Source organism: Sebastes fasciatus, chromosome 16 (assembly GCF_043250625.1).
Source record: "Sebastes fasciatus isolate fSebFas1 chromosome 16, fSebFas1.pri, whole genome shotgun sequence".
NCBI lineage: Eukaryota > Metazoa > Chordata > Actinopteri > Perciformes > Sebastidae > Sebastes > Sebastes fasciatus.
This window is the reverse complement of record NC_133810.1, coordinates 8,535,627-8,557,801: the sequence shown is the minus strand read 5'-3', so window position 1 is coordinate 8,557,801 and position 22,175 is coordinate 8,535,627. Positions and strand designations below refer to the sequence as shown.

Below are 22,175 nucleotides of genomic sequence, written 5' to 3'. Positions count from 1 at the left end.
AACAGAAAACAAAAAGTGCTACTATAGTTTTGTATTTTGCGTGTTTTTGTGAGTAGAACCGTCCTAGAAATGAAAATAGTGTTAACCGATATAATCCACTGTAAGGCCTCCTGTGTTCCTCTCTTCCTCGCTCTCTGCAGCAAACATCGAAGCCGTAAACATCGTAAAAAGGTGGCGAAGCTATAAAAGTGTGAAAATATTTCAGCATTTTGGTTTTAAATATACATGTATGTGATGCGTGTTTTTAGCTTTTCCACAGTAGAAAGGGACCCTTCTCCTCCCTTAATCACATTCTGAAGCAAAAATACGTGTGTAACGATCATCCTCAGGAATTTAACAACCTTCCCTTTTTTTTCAAAGAACACAGCATAGAGTCTGCACACAGTTGACGCTGACATTCCTCTGATTAAAATAGCTTAGAAAGTTATACCTCAGGGTTTTCTATGGGGCGACTGCGTGTCATCCACGGCCCATATGAAGATCTGAGGTAGAGCTGTACCTATGATAAGAATGTCAAAGCCACTTTTAGCCAGTTTGTAGAACCTAAAATCACGGTGCGCATCGATCGATTACCCCCACGTGGCCAGAAAATAGCCGTTTAAGTCAGGTGTGCATTGCAATTTGACAAGAAAAAGAATCATTGAGATATCTCAGGGAAATTTGGCTTGTAAACAAATACATGAAGATAACATAATTGGCATGAGATTGATAATGTTCTCAATGATATATGTTTAAAAATGTCCATCTGTTTTCCTATAAACGTGTAGTCCGTCACGCCGTACGACTGGGTTTAAGATTGTACAGAGAAAAAAAAAAAGAAAAGTAGTAGAAGAAACAAAATCCATTGTTGTCATACTGTAGATATCCTTAAAGTTTCATTCTCTACAGACAAAATGTATATAAAGTCTTTGGCTTTTTGTGTCCAAAAATAAAAGAGTCCTGCTTTAAAAAGAAACATTCAAACAACTGGAGACTTCTTCAGTCATCCGCAGAGCCTCGCTCCATCTGTGGGACTGTGGTCTCTAGTTCCCCCCTGTGGTGCAACATCTGCACTGCACCACATTGAGCAGCAGCGGTGGTAGTAGTGAGAGAAGGCGCTGGCTGTGGTCCGTAAAGAGCAAAGATCTCACTTATCCCGGTGAGGAAACCATGTCGGGGTTTCAGCTGCGAAGCATGGATGGATGTTTTCTTGGGGCCAGAGTGGCACCACCACCCGGGTCTGACTGGCCTCCTCAGGCAGCTCGCCGCTCGGGACCTCGGCGCCGTTACCGTCTCATAGGAGGATCTGGGCCACATAGGGGGAGTGAGTGCTGGCCACTGCAGCCAACAGGGGGAGGTCGCTGGACTCGATTCTGCAACGATACCAGAGCAAAGATCAGAATATGATAACATCTAAATGTCCTACTTAAAATGACGGGAAGAAACTGATATTATGAACATTTCAGTGTTCAATAAACGTTCAATGAACATCATGATTTTACTTTACACTGAATGCGACCTTGAGAGCTACAGATCTACAGATCAGCACTTTTTTGCAGTTCTTTTTATACTGAACATATTAATTTATAGCAAAAGTTGCGCATGTTTTTTTTTGTGTTGCACAAGAATTTACACAGAACACAGATTTTTATCTATAATTCTGTATCTCCTGTATAGGGTTGGGCGATTGGACGACTATATCGGCTATCAGGGATTGGCTGAGTACATCGCCGGTTGTTTTTCACACACGCATGCACCCACTTACCCATGCACGCGCGCACACCTGCATGAATATAATATTGGTAATCACCGGTTGTTAGGCTGACAATAGCCAGTTGGAACATTTTAACCCAACCCTACTCCTGTATCTGTTGTCTCTGCTTCTTTCTATTTATCAATAGGGATAGGTTTCAAGTTTCAATTACATTCAGTATTACTCACTAAAACACACTGTGTGTATCACGGAGGTATAACAAACATGTCGAGTGCATTTCCTTCCTCATAAAATATTTGCAAAGCTGATTTTTCTTAAAGGTTTAAAGCCTGCATTGTTTACATCCATGTTCACTAGCTTCTTCTTTGCCTTTCTTGGCACATTACCATTTATCCTGAAGCATTACTGCCACCTGTTGGTCAGTGGAATAGTGTGAAACCATTGGCTGGACTGTTTTATCGCGTCACTCGTGTGTGCGTGTGCATTTGCATCCTCATGGTTGTGTGCACGAGACAAACAAAACCCGCTGCTAGAGGTCAAAAACTCCACAGGGTGTGTTTCAGTAATATAATCAGTTTTAATGTGCAGCTTTACAGCACCTGTGAGATGAGAATAAAAGGTGAACTGCTTACCCTAAGACCATGCCCAGTTCTTTCACGTGGACTCTCGTCTGGCCCTTCAAATACTCAGCAAGCATCTTACTCTTGAAGTAGATTTCCTGCAGGCGGTCCTCAAGGTGCATTATACACTACGGAGGAGAGCAGACAGACAGAAACATGGTTGGTAAAGCACAAGTGGTGATTACTGGATACTGACAGATAATCAGTGTTTGACTGCGAGGTGTTACATACAAAGTTGGGTGAGAGGTTGAGTTTGTAGAGCTGCTGAGTGGACTGCAATAAGTTGGAGACCAGGCTGGACACCAGGACTTCCTTCCCCAGCTTGTTGACGTCCGTGGCTCGTCTCTGACTGCTGGCCACCTGCACCGTCCACTTGTCTGTGTCTGCTATAATGCAGACAGCCTCCGCTATGGGCTCATCCAATACTGGATGCTACAGAGGACAAGAACATTCATTCATTTTAAACCAACATGCAAAAAGGAAACAAGTGGGAGTCCTCAAATGGTGAAGGATAGTTCTGGTGTTTTGAAGTGGGGTTGTATGAGGTACTCATCCATAACTGGTCCGTCATCTACTGTAGGTAATGCACCTATTATGGATATGTACCTCATACAACCCCACGTCAAAACACCCAAACTATCACTGTAAGGCATGTCTCAAACTCCAAAACAAATGGTAGCACTTCAGTCTTTTACCTGAACAGCATGGGATAATTCAGCCATGAGGCACTGCCGCAGCTTCTCGTCGCTCGGCAACCCATGTAGTACAAAGTCTGGCACGTAGGTGGGGCAGTAGCCTCCAAACAGAGACCGGCCAAAATTGGCAATGCTTGGCTTCGAGTAGTTCTCCACCAACTTCGACCTATAAATCAAACATATGACGTGAGATATTTGTTTTTTTTCCGTCAGCGGTGAAGTGTGTCAGTGTATCAGTCCTCTACTCACCCTGGGAAGGGCACCTGCACTTCCTCCTGCCAGTCCTCGGTCTCCTCGCTCTCGCTGTCCCCCAGCGCGCTGTCTGAGCTCTCGTTGCGCGGCATCTCCCAGTCATTGACAGGTACTGTCTTAAGCTTTTGGTCCTCTTTGCTGTTGCTGCTTCCATCCTGTGGGACGGGGACCGACAACAGAAGACCCGTGTCCTGCTCAGCAGAACAGCCCCTGCAGCAGCAGGTTTCGGAGGAATCTGTAGACCCGCACCTGCACCTCCTCTGGACATCCAACAAAGTGTCTCCCTTCCTGCCGGACCCTACCTCTCCACTACCTGGACCTAAACAGAGACCCAAACCCTGACTTCTGACTGCACCCTGAAAGCTGTGACTCCCCAGATCACCAGACCGAGGGACTCCCGAGGGGTCCAGCAAGTCTTTGTGCATACTGTCTGTGGTGCTGCCCTCCTGCCGTTTGGCCACATCGTCTATAGTCCTAGTCTCCACAGGGTTGTCCACGCTGAAATACTCATCAAAATCATCCATACACTTTGGGCTCCACTGGGGCATCTTACTGGACACCCGCTGCAGGGCCGGAGCCGCCTTGGTCTGTTTGGTTTGGTCCTCTGGTGCACTGGTGCTGCTGGTCTTTGAATCTGCTCCTCTCTGCGGCTGCTGCGGTTGCTGTTGATGATGCTGCCCGTGATGATGATGCTGTTGTTGCTGCAGCTGCTGCATCAGCTGGTGTTTCTTGTGCTTTTTGAATTCCTCCTCCACCTTCCTCCTGCGGCTCTCTGTGTCCGACTCCGGAGACAAAGAGTCCCCGATGAGGAAAGTGACTTTTGTGGCCGGCTCGTCCTCTTCTGTTAGAGTCAAAGACATGGGCCCTGTCGCTGTGTTTCCGGATATCACTGGTACCGGCACCGCAGCAGCCTGGTTCTTATCTGGGGGCTTCTTCTCAAGAGGGATCACCAAGGGCCGAGGAGCCGGCACTCTGGTGGGCTGGTTCCCCGTGCCTGCGTCCATCCCAGCCTCTGCCCCTGAGTCATTACCCTCTGTGGTGACAGGAGTTGGGGATGGACTTGAAGAAAGGGTTGTGGGTATGGATGGGACAATAAGTTTCAGGTCTCCCTTGGTCTCTGTATCCAGCACACAGACCTGCTCCCTGGGGGATGCCGAGCCAACGCGCAGCACCGTCTCCAGTCGTGCCTCTGTGGCCAGCGGGCTGCTGGACTCTCTGCGCAGCTCCACGGGTTCAACTGCTTCTGTAGTCCTGATAACAGGGTTGTCACCCTGGATGTGTCCTGTCTGAAGCACACTGCTCCTGGACCCTTGACTCTCACTACTGTCTTCCTCCTCTTCCTCCTCCTCATCTTCCTCCTTGGGTGTGTCCCCGGCGCCACACTCCACCTCTGTGTCTGTGTACGTGCTGCTTTGCAGGCTGTTGTCTGAAGGGTAGTTGCTGTCCTCTGCCTCCATCTGCCGGCCGTGGGCCCCTTGGGACAAGTAGTCCCCGCTGGGTTTATGGACGGTAACCAGGACATAGTCCGACTCCTCCACCTCTCCTTTCCTCAGGGAGGTGGTGATGAGGGAGCCGGGTATGACGATGGCCTCATCCTCAGCGCTGTCCAGCATGTGGGTCTCCAGCAGCTCGGAGCAGCGGATGAAGTAGGTGAGGACGTAGAGGAGTCTCTGGACAAGCTCCTGTCTGCGGCCCACCACCACGGTCCTCGACAGCCGCACCGGTGACCCAATGGACCCGTACAGGTCTCCTACACACAGTGATGGAGAGATGAACATTAACATTGCTTTTAACAGGTAATAATCTCTAAAATTTTCATTTAAATGAATATCTGTTAAGCGATAATAACGCGTTAATGTAACTTAGTTTTAACGCCACTAAGTTTCTAGTCATTTGTAAGATCCGGAAATAAATTATTACTATATTATTATTATTTATTTTTTTATTTTATTGTATTAATTACACTTTCCCAAACTGATGAAAGTATATTTCAACAATTATCAGTCAAACATTGCCAATGCTTCTTTTTAAGACTGTAACATCTGGTTCTTTTCTGGTATGCAGTTCTCACCTATGACCACTAGGTGTCACCATGAACTAGCTTTCTGTACGCTTCCCATGTCACTTGAGGTCAAAGTGAGAGCTCGACATACTCTTTATGTTCTGTGTTTTCACAGGATATCATTACTGTCTATATGTGCTTATGAATCAACTACAGCTATATATACGTCAACAAACAGGAACTAGAGACTGAGCAGAAATGCATGTACAGATTTCCACTGGCGCAACATGTTCCACTGAAACACAACGTGATGTTCGTCCCACAGAAAAGTACACAAATGATATACTATTTTTGCACTATTACAGTATTATTTGGTATAAATTTGAAAATTCCATATGATCGCATGATGATTTAATCGACAGGTCTGTAAAACCGAGTTTCTCCACAAAGAATCACATGAAAGCACCAGTTTAAATCTTGTGTTTATCAGAGATGTGCTGATAAGTTTCTTCGAAATGAGTCATTCCGCATGAAAAAAAGCATTAAAAATGACTAATCGACTTAAGAAATCTTAGTTGACTAAGACCTAAATGACTGATTAGGTGACTAATCGACTAAGAGGGGGCAGCCCTACACAACTGAAATCTCTACTTTCATGTGAAGTGCATTACACCTACTGTATAACACTGACACGCAAATAGCTAACACAGATTGAAGACTGAATGGAGCTGCATGTAGAGTCAATAGTTTAGTCTGAACTTGTCTTGATGAAGATCAAACACAAGTGTTTTATTTGACTCCCAGGCGCGTGTCTTTGTGTGTTTGATTGCCTCACCTAGCTGTGCCCAGAGCGGGTTGTAGGGGTGCGTCTTTGCCAGCATGTCGACGCTCTTGGAGGAGTGTTTCTCGAGGAAGATCTTGATTGGAGGCTGCCCATTGGGCATGACGGTGGGCACCCAGGCCAGGTGATTGGTCAGGATGGCTGTCAATAACGCGGGGAGGAATCTGGAATATCACATTATGGGATGGTCAGCAGAGAGCAGAGGAGAATCCAAAAATGTACTTTGTTTCTCAATTTCCCTCCAGAACTTGTTTGGTTAGGTCACATGTTCTCTCACTACACGGAAAACTTTGACACCACATCCGCACACACATTATTCGCAACACACACACACACACGAGTGACACATACACACATACACACACACAATCTAATAGCATGATTCACTTCTCGGTCCTGACCACAAGCGACTACTTCCCTTCCTGTCTCATGACTCAACACAGTCGTGGTAGTCAAGTTCAATCACATGCCAGAACACAGTTGTGACTGCAGCGGCCATCAAAACTATCAGTCATGGGAAAACTGAGTGGACGCCTCAGAACAGACATGATGTTATACAGTAAGACAAGTGGTTGCCTGGGAGACACAATGCTTTGATGATGATGGTAGTCATAAGAAACCAGTGCTGGTGGAAACAGTGACTGTTACTGAGAAGTGATGCTGATAAAAGAAACACCAATGGTTGCCTGTTCATGGTTAACATTTAGAGAGCGTGCAGAGATAAAGTTAAAATTTGGTGTGGTACAGATGTTTTTAAAAAATACACCATTTCTAATAGCATTCCCCAGTTTTCATTATTTAAAAAAACCCAATCAAACAGTGTGGGCGGCACTATGGTGTCATTTGTAAGTGGAATTTTCTGTGTTTGAATTTCCACTCTCCTCTTTTGACTCTTCAGCCATGCTGGCTGGAACATGGCGCCTGATTGGACGAACGCTTTCACTCGTGGGCGGCTGCTCCCAAGCTTTTAAACCAGAACCAACATTGCGGCTCATTTGGAAACTTATATTACAAAAAATAGTTCACCGAAATGTGTTTCTGAAAACATTTTAAGTGCGAAATTCAGATTTTATTTAAATTATAGTTTTATCATTATCATGTTTTATATTGTTTTATCCTTCATTTGCAGGCTTGCAGCTTGATTTTTGCTTGTAATCAATCAGTGATAAAGATTAGAAAAACACACATATCCTTTAAAAAATGTTGCCGAATATTTCTGTCCTTTAAGATCAACTTGATGTAATAATTCAGTTCAGCGTACTGAACGCTACTTAAATACTGAATACGGGTGCCGTGTTCAATAAAGGTCTTGCTACCAATTCATATACAGTATGTACAACCAGCAGTGGTTTGACGTGGCTTTGTGACAGCAACAATAAGCAATTAGAGACTGGCAGGGATCTTCTCATTCACAGCTCCCTGTGAGGCAGACAAATAAATGCTAAGAGGGTGAAACATTCACAGTGTGTATGTGTGTGTGTGTTTAAGTGTAAGAAAAGGCAGAGAAAGACCATAGACTGTGTAGAATGGAATATAATGAATAGTGTGTGTGAACCTGTATGCGTTTCCCTGTTGATACGCTCAGCCAGGAAGTACAGGCAAACAAAAAATGTGGGAAAACTGCATGGGTAACATTTCTTAATGTCTGCTGTGCATGTCTTTCCTGCTTTATATTTATGAGCTTGCTTGATTCTTGCCAGCTTTCTTAATGCTTTTCAGCTCAGAGAAGATCAATAGGGGCTGAGCAGGCTGGTTTCCACTATAGGTGGGTTTGCTGTGGCCATACAACTAATAAACCAATACGCTATATGATATATATGTGTTTGAAAATGCATTTTAATATAGCTCCCGTGATCTCAGTTTTGGGATACAAACTCCTGCAACATTTATAGAAATTCCGTGACTGATTAGGTGTGATTACAAGCAGACACTCAACTGGTTCTTGGAGGCCTGCTCCATCAGCAGGGAGAGTTCCCTCATGAAGTGTCCGCAGAGCTGGTTCTTCTCCGACGCCCCGGACATCATGGTCAACCAGACGGGCTCAGCCACGCGGGGCATGGTGTAGAGGTCGCAGATGGTCATCCTGGAGATGAGGTACGGCGAGGGAGGGATGAAAGAGGGAGAGGGCGTGGAGGGGAGCCAATGAAAGGGAAGAAAACAGACAGGGAGAGAACAGACGCGTTATTGTCTCTCGTGGTAAACAAAAGAGATCTCAGTTCACAGAGCTTCGCTGTCTGCACTGAGGCCACGGGAGACCCTGGTTGTGTGTGTGTTTGGAACAGTCCGACCAACTTGCGCACTCGCACTCACACACACACACAACCCTGTCTCTTGCTCTGTACAGTGTGCATGTGTATATCTATCTGTATGTGGCTCAGTTGGGGCATTTGTCCATTGAGAAGGACTGGAGTTTCCATGGAACGTGGGGCGTGTTGGTGAGCATGTCTCGGCTGGAGGCCAAGCTTTGACACAGGGGCAGAGGGGAATCTCTGCAGACGGAGGAATGTGGAGAATCAGGCGTTTTTTAGTCAGAGCTGAAATATGCAGCTGCAGCTGCTGGATTCTGGGTTTGAAAATTAAAAACTGTACAGATAATCAAATTTGTATTCCTTGCAAAAATATCAAGCGAATCCATATTACAATCATCAGAAAACACAGATAATACAACAGCAAAGCCAGATTAACTTTAGAGTGTAATAAAGTTAACCAGCTGCTATCACCCCACATGATCTGTCACAAGACTTTGCAGGTCCTACTGATAAGGAATAAAAGCTTTGTGCTGATTTAGTCTTACAGGAACCTGAGGGACTTTGCTAAGATTGTAAACAAGATTAATTCTGCAGTAAACTCACAACCTCTTTGACCTTAAATAACCCGCTGACAGAGGAGATGTGGACAGGCTGCATGCTGAGAGAAAACACAGGTGTCATACAGTGAAAGTGACCTTCGCTGGTTCTCCAGTATTCCTGTAATCAAGCTATTTTCGGTTGGTGTATTTGTGCAAAGAAAACGGGAACACGTTGTGTCGTTTATGGGTTTAGAAGAAGAAGAAGGAGTTATCAACTGGCTGCAAAAAAAGAAGAACTAACGAATTCAGCTGCATTGCAATATAGTATGTAGTTGTTGCAAGTAGTTCTTTTTTCACTTGACAGTTTAGTGTTGTAACCCGAAACCTGTCCACTGTTGATTAATATCAACACAATGACTGTTACTGTCCTGGTGGACAAGGATGCCAATTCTGAAAAAAATGCTTTATTGATTTGCCTTCTCAATTTTTTGATGTAGAAATAAATCTTTGGTTTGATTAAATGTTTAATTTATGTCAAGCAAAACTGGCAACATCTTGCTTTCTCTCTCCAAGAAATAAATCATTCAACCAGTGCATAAGAAATTTACAATGGAATCCAGAACAACTTTTGCAGTCGAGCGATCGCTGCATTAAATAATCTGAGTTTGACCGACCAAATCGTTAATAAACATATTACCGAGAGGCCATAGCAGGGTAAACCAGAATGTGCTTGATGTCACTTGTAAGCCAGCATGCCAAGAACATGTCTCCGACACTCCTTACATCTCGCTGTCAGCAGGTCAGGGAGGCAGTGATGATCCGTCATTTGCACTGCAGCATCAAATGACCTAATAATGCTTTATTCATTCCTGCGTTTTAAAACGGGTTGACTTATCCGTGGCTTTTTCACGCCCCACTTGACCCCGCTGTGTCTGGTGTATAATCACCCCCCCGACTGTGCTGGATGAGTGGGAGATCCCGTCTCAGCCTCTCTGCAGCAGCTGTTCAGGTGAACTTTAAAGAGCACGACTGTGAGGCTGAGGAGCCAGATTTAAATTACCTCACTATGGAGGGAAGCAATTCAAACATTTCTGACCTCATCTATGGCTTCTGACTTGTGCTGTGTTTCCTATGGTAAAGCTGTACAGTTGTGGTTATTGAAATATTCTGGTTATAAGTGCATTTTTGTATCTATGGGTCAGGGCTGCAACTAGCGATTATTTTCATTGTCAATTAATCTGTTGATTATTTTCTTGATTAATCGATTAGTTGCTTGGTCTATAAAATGGTGAAAAATGTTGATCAGTGTTTCCCAAAGCCCAAAATGACGTCCTCAAATGTCTTGTTTTGTCCACAACTCAAAGATATTGAGTTTACTGTCATAGAGGAGCAAAGAAACCAGAAAATATTCACATTTAAGGAGCTGTAATAAGAGAATTTTGACAGTTGTTTTTTTTATCAAATTACTCAAACCAATTATCAAAATAGTTGGCGATTAATCAATAGTTGACTAATCAATTAATCGAGTAATTATTACAAGTGTAGTTAGGGTTGCTAAAATGGGAATTAGACTCCTAACTCTGGTGTGTTAAGTGGTTTTGCCTCTCTCAGTCCTCCTGCTTTTTCTCTAACTGCAAACCCTTACATAACCCCAATATAGGCTGGTGTGACTTTTATGTACACACGCCTCTGCTAAGTGCGTCGCTTATCTTCTCCAGCATGCGTGGGTATGTGCGCATGCCCACCCTCCAACTACGTCAAAGCAGAATCAGCCTCAAGCGAAGGCATTTCTTCCAGTTTCCTTCTGTAATGTTCCATGAAGTCAAAACCCCTGAATGGCAAAGGTGGCTACGCTTATATTTAGCTGCTGTCTGAAGGTGAGATTTTACAGATATTTTGTTTGTCCCGGGCAATAGCTTTCCTCCTGCAGGGCACGCACATATTATTTACTATTCTGGTGCTCGTGGCCAGTGTCTGAGGTAGATAGGGTTGCCACTCCGGAGGCTTGGGTTGCCGTGGCCGGCTGCCAGCAGGCATATGACTGCAGCGATGAGGGGACCTCAGACAGGGGACTGCCTGCCAGTGTGTGTGTGGCAAGTGAAAGTAGTGGTGGAGACAGGCATGCGTGCACACACACTTTAAAAAAGCTTTGTGTGTTTTATGAGCAGCAAACAGCCATACAGTGCTGACAAGCATGCCACACACAAACACAATTTTAGAATCCTATAAGCACCAATTTAGGATTTCATATTGGATGTCATCACAAATAAAAGATTAATCATTCCTGGAAGTGGTGTTTCTAAAAAATACTAAATAAAGCATCGTCTTTATGAAGGGTAGTTGTGGTGCAGAGTTGAGAAGTAACTTTTGGCCAAATAAGCTTCCCTAAACACAACCAAAGCCTTAACGCAAGACCTCCCAGCATGCACTGCAGTTACAATGCAACATCTGTGGTTATGCTTACAATAGGTAGGGAACAAAGTGTTCCTCCTTTCCTTTACCCAATACATTTCAACATCTCTTACTGGTCATCAACTGTCTTTTAAATAATCAATTAGCATATGAGAAAGGACAGACACCATTAGCATCACGCTATACTCACACGTAGACCACAGTGAGTATTCATTATTGATTGCTGCGACACCTCAGAACACCGCATCAGTAACTGGAGCAGAATTACAGAATCCCTTCACTTCACCTCTGCTACCTTCAGATTCAATAAATTCACCGTGTTATACAGAGACACCACCTGCTCACTGACGGTTATGTAGACCCAACATTATAGCCATGATAAGCAGCACTTGATTCAATTGTTTAAAAGGGACTGTATGTAAGTTTTTATATATATAAACGTTTTTTTATTGCCAATGTGTGAGCATGAGTAACACATGATTAGTATGGGCGTGGGAACATTAGAGGACTAGGCCTTGGATAGAATGCATGTTAAGACTTAAAATGGGAAATCTGTGAGGTAGAAGGTCGTTTCGTTGGAAGAAATTCTATCAAAATTGCCAGTTTGACAAATCCTACTTTGGAAAAAGTAAAAAAATTCAAATTCAAAAGAATCGATTTGAAAGATATAACATAATGTGTCAAAAGCCTACTTTAAAGTCTATTTTTCCTCCGTCCTTCCCCATTGCAGCAGCTACTTGTCACCTTGACAGAGCAATATTTTACAGGTCCTTTACCTCTCCTTTCTCTTTCTATCACACCTGCCTTTCCTGCATCATATCCTGCCAACATTCCCTCACTACCAGGAAACTAAATCCCGTAAACCACACAGTTGTCTCATGATGTGCAGTGAGGGTTGATATCGTCGAAGTGAATGATACATGTAGCATCCATTTCCTGGAAACACATTTTAAATGAGAGTCTCCATGATGTGGAGACCTTCCTATGTACCTCAGGAATAGAATGAGTGTTTGAGAGTTTGAGAATAATCGCGCAGCAAAAAGACAGTGAACATTCTGGCTTAAGAAAACTGACTGTTTTTGTCCCATGGGAAACATGTTGTTCTAATTCATGCCAAAGTGCTGAATCCTTGTGTTTTATATTGCAGGATAATCTCAGTTATAAAATGATAAAATTATAACGTGATGTGATATACCTAAAAGGTCAGCGACGCTTTAAGGTGCGTTCAACAACAGCATCAGTGTTTATGTCATGTTTACGGCAAGTTTGGTCGTGAGAGTAATAAGAAAAACATTAATTATGTAAGATTATCGTCTGTGTCATAGAGAATGAATGTGAGTTGTGGCCTAACCTGAACTCGTTGAGTCCGTCCACCATTCGGCTATAAGCCAAGGCCCTCTGGCTGGCATCAGCTGACCGCCGACTCATCTTCATGGCCTTAAATGACACAACACACATGCACTTTGAGATATTTGGCACTGGAGCTGACAAACAAAGTTACAGGAAAGGTGGAGCAATGAATTTGAGAGGGAGAAGAGAGGGATGCAGGGTAAAACTGGAAGACATCCAGAGTTTTGGTGCCAACAACAGACACCAGTAAACAGAACCGCAGATAGTATAGAAGGTATGACCCCCTGACCGGTCAATCTGACAGCAACTGTGCTCATTACAACAGCAAAGGGTTTAAGGTTTGCATTCGATACTATTCATATCTCACTGCTAAATAGATTTCACTGACAGGCTGAACTTCACAGTGCCAGTCAGGGACAACACATCAAAACAATAATCTTTGGAGTTAATAAAAACTAATATCGACAAGAAACACAACTCTTATGAAATCACAGTCACACACACTAACTCACCTGTTCGATGGCGCTCTTGAGTTTGTTCATGTGGCTTTCAAAGAGAGGGAAGTGGGAGAAAAAGAAGTCCTGGAAGCGGATGTTCTCCTCAGGGTTGGGGGACAGCGTGAAGATGACCCCGATGGCAATCTTCTTCTTCCGAGCCACGCCGAGGTTTGGTCCGCCGCTTTCGTCAGACATGTTGAAGCTCTCCTCGACTGACCTGATCGGGATAGGGTAGACAGGGGAGTCAACTTCGGAGCAGAGGCAGATCCGATATAACCTAGAAAGCCTGAAATGTGTGTGCAGCTACTCAAACGTCCAAAGAAAGACTGGAAGAAAGACTGGCATACAGCCAGGTCCAGTATATAAGAAACATTTGTGCCTTAAGAAAACCTACATATCTATATTCAATAAAGTTGATAAAGCTGTTTAGGGTCTCCTTGTGTCTTTCTTGTACTTTTGTAGTTAATACTGTTACCTACTGCTTAGATTTTACCAGTTAATATCCTACATACAATTAGCATTTTACCTGTTTCAACAGTTAAGCAGAAAAAAGATACTTAGGCACCTCTGTTAAGCAAAGAAAACATATCAAAAGTCCTTTAATCCTGGCCTTTTTTTACCGTTGCAGCTGGTAAACAAGATGCTCTGTTGCTGCTAAACTGGAGCGCCTGGAAGATTAGAGCACTCAGAGGCTGACAGCTGCATTTACAGTGACGGGCCAACATAGCATCCTGTCTAGTCACAGCACCGTGACTGTGTATGTGTGTTTCTGAGCTCTCGTTATTATTGCATAGCAGCAGTGTGTGTCATTGTCCCAGCTGCCTGCTGGATTCTGAGGAAGTCCTAGCAGGATAAACTTTATAAAAGCCTGTCAGAGGCTGTAAACAGGGAAGACAAATGGAGGAGGGGTTGGCGATGGGGAGAGACTCCTCTAAGTGTGTGTTTGGGAGGTTGTGCAGGAAAGGCCACAGAGTTTAAACATGCGTCTCCTTTACCTAAGCGGGACACTTTCAATACTCTTAAGTGTGCCGCTTACGAGATGGAGACGCTTAAGGTATGAAAGGTATGAAATACTTGAACATGTACCTTGCACAGGCGTGTGCATGTATGATTGTATGTGTCTCACCATCGGGGGAAGACGCCGTTTTCCAGGCTGGTGGTTTGGCTGCGGAGCCATCGGCGCTGGTAACTGGACGCACAGCTGCTGGTCAGGGAGGAGCCAGGAGACGGGAAGGGAGTGATCAACAGGCTGCTGAGAGAAGCTACAGAGATGGAGAGAAGGATTGGAGGTGGAGGAGGAGAAGAAGATGGATGGAGAAATTAAGAGAGCAAGAATGAGGAGAAGGAGAACAGAAGGGAATAGGGAGCAGATGGAGGGAATGGTGGGTGACAGAAGAGAAAAAGGACAAGAGTGAGTCAGACAACAAGTGCGTAGGGTTACTCACTCTGAACGACACAATGTACACACACAGAGAGCTAGACAGAAATCTAGAGGACAATAACTGCTCTTACTAAGACAAAGAACTTGAAAGGTCAAACAAATACAGCACACAAAGATACACAAAAACACACCCAAGTGTGTCACTGCTTTCATATGATATCTAATATCAGTTCGCCTGCTAGCAGTCACATGCTACAGTTATCTGGCTTTACACCAGGCTGACATGCTAATGACAACCTACCCTGACACACACACACACACACATAACCCACAGGACACAAGCCCTGATCACTAAGTTATTTACAGCCCCGGCCACACACACTGATCAATGGTCACATGAACCATTTAGACGGTGTGTGAAGAGATAAAGAGAGATAACTTCGTGGGCTGAGTGAATGAGAGTCGGTGAATGACGTATGACGATAAAACTGTGCTAGAGAGGTGTAGGTAGAAGGTGTAAATATCGTTATACATGAGTATCGTGATATTATGTTTTGCGATACTGTAAAGATTCTCCAAAACGTTGTGTTGATTTTTATTTAACCTCTTAAAAATAAAAAACCCGGACGCTATTCTGTCTTTCAGAGGTTGTAACAGGCTCAGTTTTAAAGCTAAGGTGAAGATACTGGTATCATATGAAACTAGAAAAACCTAAGGTATCCATTGGTACCAACCTTATTATGTTAGCTTGTCGGGAAGAACGCTAAATAACGCTTGCACGCTAAGGAATCCACTGGTATCAACCTTGCCATACTTGCATGTCGCGAAGGAGGATAGATAATGCTACAAAGTTATGCTAAATCTTGGTGAGGAAAAACTGGTATGGCCTTTTTCAAATGGGTTCCATGGGTACCCACGAGTCTCCCCTTTACAGACATGCCCACTTTATGATAATCACATGTAGTTTGGGGCAAAAACTATGCAGAATAAAGTGTTATTTTCACCTATACAAGAATGGTGTATTTGAATATTTCTGCAGACGGGGGTCTCTAAACAGTATTGAAATTATATAAATTGGGTAGGACTGTAAAGCTGAGACTCTTGTGGATCCAATTGTGTTCATGTGTAATGATGTTAGTCCCCATAGTAGCCATTGCACAGTGACTTTTTTTTACTCAAATGTCAAACATATGGTGGTGTGTTCTTTATACGATTTGAAAGAAATCACAATATGTCATCTTGCTTACAGTATCGCAATGTATTGATTCGTTACCCCTGTATTATCATACGTATCGTATCGCCAGATTCTTGCTAATACACAGCCCTAGTAGCAGAGGAGCTATAGTAAAAGAAGGCGAGAGGTAGACGGGATGTCACAGAGGGACATGTATATATTTGTGTGTGTCAGGTTGCTAAAGAGCTCAGCAGGGAGGTGGAGAGGGTGGAGATGAGGGGACGAGGCTTGAATTAGAAGCTCATTTACTAGTAGCAGCTTTTGAGAGCTGCTATATTTAATCTGCTGCATGTGACCCGGGTTTGAACAGAAAGTACAATTCCCCTCATACCAGCCATGCCACTGGGGCATGGTGGTGTTTGTAGAGGGGGGGTAAGGGGCAAAGCAGGGGTCGGTTTCCATTGCGCAAGGTTTTTCCGGGCCCTAGAGACCCTGTAAAAAGTCCAGTGTCTTCCACCCCTGCATCATCTTCCTTCTTTGTGGTTTAAGGTCAAAATACTTAACGTATTTCAGAGCTGGCAGTGGAGAGAGGAATGTATGTCTCTATTAACCTGCATCACCCTTTCTTTCCACACACATCCCAGTCAGCCTCGAGAGGGTGCACCTATGGGTGGTTTTAATGAATGGAAAACTGCATGCATGTGTGTCCGCATACCACATTAGTGAAGTCGCAGCTTAAACACCACCGGTTAAAGTGCTTATGTAACTGTTCACGCTCTTGACCTTGAACAGTGAAGTGAAAGAAGGTCAACTATTTTGACCCACAAAGTGCTTTAATAAAAAAAATAAACTGCATCATTCGTGTTTTGGGCAAACGAGGAGAGCCAGAGATCGAAAACATTTGGAGCCTATGTTGTGTTTGAGTTGAAAAGGAGGAGACACAAAAGTGGGAAGCGTAATAGACCAATAATTTCCTGACTTGCACTTCTCTGTTCCTTCACCTCTTTGGTCTTGACAAGAATAAATGTAAACCCGATTCAAAGCTCAGCTGTAGTGCTGAAAGCACGCCAGGCTGTGTTGAGTGTAGGTCAATCCAGGATTTGGCTCCTGTAGTCTCATTAACCTACCTGACCGGGCGATGCCGCTGTCCCTCTCGTCGTGAAGCCCTCGGCCTGGCATGTCCATGGGGTGACTGTGGCCTGGAGGAAGAGATGAGGAGCATGGACAGAGAAATTGAAAGGTTGGGTAAAGGGTAAAGAGGGAAGGGCAGAGGGAGACAGCGGTCAAAGGTTGGTGGTTGACATAAAGAAACAGAAAGGAGAGATAGAAGGAAATCAAGGAAAAGTTAGATGAAGAGGAAGAGGGAAAGGAAAGGAGAGGGATGAGACAAAAAACAACATGTGAGAAACACAAAATGTAATCAACAAAATGCAGCACTGGGCATGCTGAGGATGCTCTTATCACCACCAAGTCAGAGCCTTGTAGTGCTCTTCTACTCTACAAACATGTCTAAGGACTGCAACCATTCTTTTTACTACATACAACTGTGGGACTTACAACCAGGAAAGAAGTTGTTCTTGCTATAGCCTGACCAGTGATTGCATCACAAAGGCCTGGTGGCTTATTAAAAACATCTCTATCACAATTAGACTATGAACTATACAACTCCTACGTGTGAGGTCACCGCGATGAAGGCTCGGTGTTGGACTAATACCTACTGTGAAATCGCTGTTACTGATTGATCCTCATGCTGTTTGTGCACCCTTTGTTTTGTAACTCCAAGATCAGGAGGTGCCACAACCAAAACAAATAAAAAAAGCACTACTGTTGTAATGGACTGTTGCTCACTGACTCACTCTCTGTCACGATCTACAGCAGCTGCTACAGCTTTGATCGAACTTTCTACAACGGACACCGTATTATGGATGTCATCGAGCCCGTTCGCTTGCTCTCAAATGTCCTTCTTGTCAACGCGTTGGCGTAAAATGGGAAAAATGGCAATGCATCTTCTCACAGCAGAGAGGTGTGAAAACCACACATGCAGCGTTTCAATGTGCAGTTGAATGCGTAGTTCTGATGGAAATGATTAATGAGTAAATCAACATGGGCTTTTGTTGCAAAGCATTAGAGGCACACTGTGTGCTTCACGACCATACCAACATTGGCATAACTACGTGCCATGCCAACCTAAGGGTGCCCTGAATAGGATTGTGGGTAAGCAGCATGGCGCAGGGAGAGGCTCTTTTTATAAAACTCACCACTACTAAAGCAAGAGCAGAGGTTTTACCCCCCCCCTCCCGCCTAATGAGAGACAGGGAGGGAGGAATAAACACTGAGTACTTCTGACAAAGGCTCTCTGATCAGCATGATATAATGTATGATGGGAATTTGAGCTTAATGTAGTATAGTTAGCACAGTTGCAGCTGCACAATTAATTGTGTATTAAATCGCAATCATGATTTTGGCTCCCTATAATTAAATGAACATGATCGACTGCGATATTGATGTTTAAGATGCAGCGTGCTCAGCTCATAGCAGAACTCTGCTGCATATCAAATCAAGCGCTTCCTAAACTAACAGCCGGCTGTAAAGAACCGGTTTTTAGTGCGTGTCACTGGCGGTAATAGATGTCTGAGGATTCCCCACTGTGCCCACCCACACTCTGCACAGCATTTTAGGAAGTGACTGAAATATAACTGGTTTACATAAAGCAGAGAAAGTGGAAGTCACTGTTTCCTTTTTCCTTCAACAAACTACCGCCAAGGTGCCCTTGAACAAGGCATTTCCCCACCAGCTGCTCAGGTGCAGTGGCTCAGCGGCCCCGCAGCAGACTGTGTTTAACTGTATGGATGTTAGCGAGGATGTTCATGCATGCTCAGGCGAATTTTTACTGCCTCATTAAAAAGTTTATAAGGAAGAAAAAGAAAGCTTACAGAAGCACAGCCTCTAAATACTGGCAGAACACTGAAGATGTTGTCATAGGTGATGGTTAAAATGCACATAAAAGACTAAAATCATTGCCCAAGTATCACAGTCACTGGCAAAGACATGTTAGTAAAAGTATGTGAGTGAAGAACACAGACAGAAGGTGGAGAAGGAACTGCAAAAAACGAACTAGAACTATAGCCACCGACACCAGTGAGAACCCATGCACACCATTTCAGCGTGCGTCACACACCTGCAGGCCTGGGTCAGATAGTTCTGGCAGATATATTTTATGATTTGTTTGAGAAAACTTTATGGCGGATGGGAGAGTTTGTCTTATTTGACACTGCCATTAGGAAAACAACAGAGCAGATGGTGTTTGAAGCAGTACACACATCCCTCTGTGATTTACTAAGTGGCAGTTTATGCCATTTAGAGTCACTGCCAATTTCAAGGCCTTGTCTTGGAGCAGGGCAGAGAACGGCATTTTCACAGTTATTTGGAGCCACTTGGATTTGAATCCAAATGTCATCACCTGTCCAAATGAACTAAGTTAGACAAGAAGACATCAGGCACATGTCTGGTGGGAGCAGTTTCTGCATGCATCTATCTGACCCAAGTTATTTACAGGCGTGCTGTGATGTTGCATGCTGTGACTACTGCTACCGTTTCTAGTGTAAGAATCACCACACAGGCATGCAGCCGCTGAGAGTCAAGGCCTGTACGAACACTACTACCACTGCAACTACAGCCTCTACACACACACACACACACACGCATGCAACTGGCACACATCAGTCATGGCCAGTTTTTAAGCGCCAACCTGAAAAGAAAGATGCGCTCTTGATGAGGCGCAGAGGGCCCTGTTCAGAGAAGGCCCGTCGAGGGCTGCAGAGCTGAGAAAATCCTGCGCAGCACAAACAAAAACATGGAAAAAGGAGAAAGGGAGGAAGAGGGACAAAGACAAAAAAAAAAAAACATTGACCGTGGTTAGTGAATGAGTAAGGAGGAAAGCTGGGTGCCTCCTGTAGTCCGAACACCTCGTAGTAAACAACTGAGTTACAGGAGCTTTTTAGTCAGGAATGAAATAATGACCATCTGGAAGGTCAGTCAGTTACACAAGCAAACAAGAAGGCTGGTATCACTCACAGAAAACACAGCTAATCAAACTAATAAACTATGACAGACTTTACATCCCTGATCGTTTTTGTCTTTTCTGTGAGGATGACAGAGAAAATGCACAAAAGGATTGAATTTGCCAACAGTTCTTTATATTGTTTTTGACATATTCTTTCTATTGGGTCATAATCTAAGCCAGACTTAGCAGGGTGTTTGGTTTCAGTTCTTCAGATACACCACGAGTAACAAGTAGAGTCATCATGAGTTTCAGGGATGAGTTACGACAGAGATATACTGCTAAGAGAGTTTGATTAGATAACAGTGGGTTGTGCAAATTTCCTGAGAAAAAACTTGTGCTTGCACGGCTGGTTTGAACATCCTCCAACTGCTCACGAGGTTTAGTGTCGGCGAGCAGTGAGGGAGAGCTGTTGGCAGAGTCTATCCAGCCTGGTTTGTATTCAAACAGGAATGTTAAAGAGTCAGAAAAGCCAGAAACGAAATCAGCTGATTCCTCACAGTTCTACCCAGCACTTCAACTGCAAGTTGCACTTAGTCTTAAACTGTAAATACACACAATATACCATAGAGTCAAGTATTCCTCTTTTAAGTTGTTTGGGGGTTATTTTTCTCGACAGTTACTGAGGCAACATAAGAAACTAAATAAGATTGAGTATGTGGTCGTATAAGTTGTTTCAAGAAGAAAGTAACTACACTGAGTGTCTGGCTATGATCAAAACAAAAACAAACATTTCACCCACTTTCGACTTACACATCACAAGTGAACTGAAAAGAAACAGGACTGTCATTGGTGGATATAGAGGGTTTGGTTTGGCACTGGGTTTCTGTTGTTACCTATATTCCCCAGGAGACTGTTGGGCCCGGTGTTTTGATCGGGCCTTAGCGTGTTGCCGTCCTGTCCAATGAACTCTAGGCTGTCCTGTAACCTGCGCAACATCAGAAAAAGCAGGAGTAAAAGTTAGGAGGTTTATGTGCACCCATAACACAATTATACTGTATATATACACCGTATGCAAGTTTGTATGAGACTATGGAGAAAGAGTGTTGTTCAACTAGATGAAGAGAGACAGAAAGACACTGAGAAACAGACAGACAGTATCCCTAGTTGGCATAAACAGGGAATACAGACAATATCCAAGACAGATGGAGAGAAAGATGAGAGTGTATCTGCATGTGCTGGGGCTAATAGAACAAGCTGCCACAGGAATCAGAGCGAGAAGTGCGTGTTGATAAGAGTGTGTGTGTGTGCGCTTACGTGTTGAGGCTGCCGTACACACTGCCTCCCGTCCTGGCGGTGAACACCTTACTCAGCATCAGCTGAGGCGGCGATCTGATAGAACGATAGCGTAGGGACAAAGATCATCAGCTTGTTCTTGTGCACGTTTGTGCGTCTTTCACACCTGACCTCATTTGTCTCTTCTTCTATCACCCACATTCAAACAAAGTTTTTCAAATAAACCCAAAATATAGTACTGAAAGCCAAAGCAAATGGGATTGTTCTCCCTTTTCCACTGCAGATGTTTCAAAGGATGTGTGAGGAAAAAGCCACTGATGCATCCCTATTGTCATTACCTGATCTGGTGGATTTTTAGCGTGGAACCTTTGTAGCTCATAGCCACAGAGCCAAACATCATTTCCCCCAGCATTACCACATCGGACGAACACCTCGAACCCTGCAAAGGAGACGAGAGGAGGAGCACATTTTATGTGGTTACCCTTAAAGAGCAATGAACACAGTTTAGCAAAGTTACTCCTACTGGACCTGGAAGTATATACGTGCAGTCTACAGTGTATATGTGAGCGTTTTGTGCATACAGTATACCTGCTTATGCAGCTGTGAATGTATGGGTATGCATATAAATAACTGCAAGGGAGTAAATATTTAAAATGTGCACGCAAGTAGGAGATAAGTGTTACCTGGAAGCGGATGCCCTGCTCCTTAGTTTCCTTGGTTTCCGAGGTGCAGGAGGAGGAGCTGTCCAGGGAGCTGCTGCTGCCTCCAGTCGGACGGAGCTGGCAGCATTTCCCGAACATCTTCGCCTGGCCCTCGGTGCTCTATGGGGTAATAAATAAAACATAGAGTATTACAGGCCAGATACCGTGGACACAGGCTCATTTAACTCTGCAGAAGGTTCGAGTTACATCAGAAAATCACAATTCACTTAAAGGCACAATCCCGGTTTTATGCCCACATAGATTTGACCTTTTCATTGCTGTTAAGGAAGTAAACAAACTTTAGCAGCATCTGAAACATCTGGTAGAGTACAAAGCATACTACCTACTTCCATCATATACCAGCAAAGTTGAGTTTTTCCTTTTCCTTCCAAACATGGAGAAGTCTACAAAAATGCTCTCCTTTTGACTAAGTACATTCAGCAGCACTGACTAAACTTCTAAAGTTGCTTATT

The 22,175-nt window shown here is 44.0% G+C and overlaps 1 protein-coding gene across 2 annotated transcripts in view; it reads right to left on the bottom strand.

The window, feature by feature from the left end:
• Positions 1 to 999: 999 nt before the first annotated feature.
• Positions 1,000 to 22,175, bottom strand: part of fnip1 (folliculin interacting protein 1) — a 41,539-nt gene continuing 20,363 nt past the window's right edge. Inside the window, exons 3-18 of one of the 2 annotated variants that reach the window (XM_074610901.1) lie at positions 21,685 to 21,822; positions 21,340 to 21,440; positions 21,023 to 21,097; positions 20,602 to 20,693; positions 19,454 to 19,537; positions 16,833 to 16,904; positions 14,277 to 14,412; positions 13,166 to 13,367; positions 12,655 to 12,740; positions 8,040 to 8,186; positions 6,098 to 6,267; positions 3,258 to 5,010; positions 3,009 to 3,174; positions 2,545 to 2,745; positions 2,326 to 2,441; positions 1,000 to 1,352 (exon numbers count right to left, since the gene is read on the bottom strand). In XM_074610901.1, coding sequence (XP_074467002.1) covers positions 1,274 to 1,352; positions 2,326 to 2,441; positions 2,545 to 2,745; positions 3,009 to 3,174; positions 3,258 to 5,010; positions 6,098 to 6,267; positions 8,040 to 8,186; positions 12,655 to 12,740; positions 13,166 to 13,367; positions 14,277 to 14,412; positions 16,833 to 16,904; positions 19,454 to 19,537; positions 20,602 to 20,693; positions 21,023 to 21,097; positions 21,340 to 21,440; positions 21,685 to 21,822 — 3,618 coding nt within the window. In that variant the 3' untranslated portion in view covers positions 1,000 to 1,273. The remainder of the gene's footprint in view (positions 1,353 to 2,325; positions 2,442 to 2,544; positions 2,746 to 3,008; positions 3,175 to 3,257; positions 5,011 to 6,097; positions 6,268 to 8,039; positions 8,187 to 12,654; positions 12,741 to 13,165; positions 13,368 to 14,276; positions 14,413 to 16,832; positions 16,905 to 19,453; positions 19,538 to 20,601; positions 20,694 to 21,022; positions 21,098 to 21,339; positions 21,441 to 21,684; positions 21,823 to 22,175) is intronic. The other variant, XM_074610903.1, reaches the window with a different exon arrangement.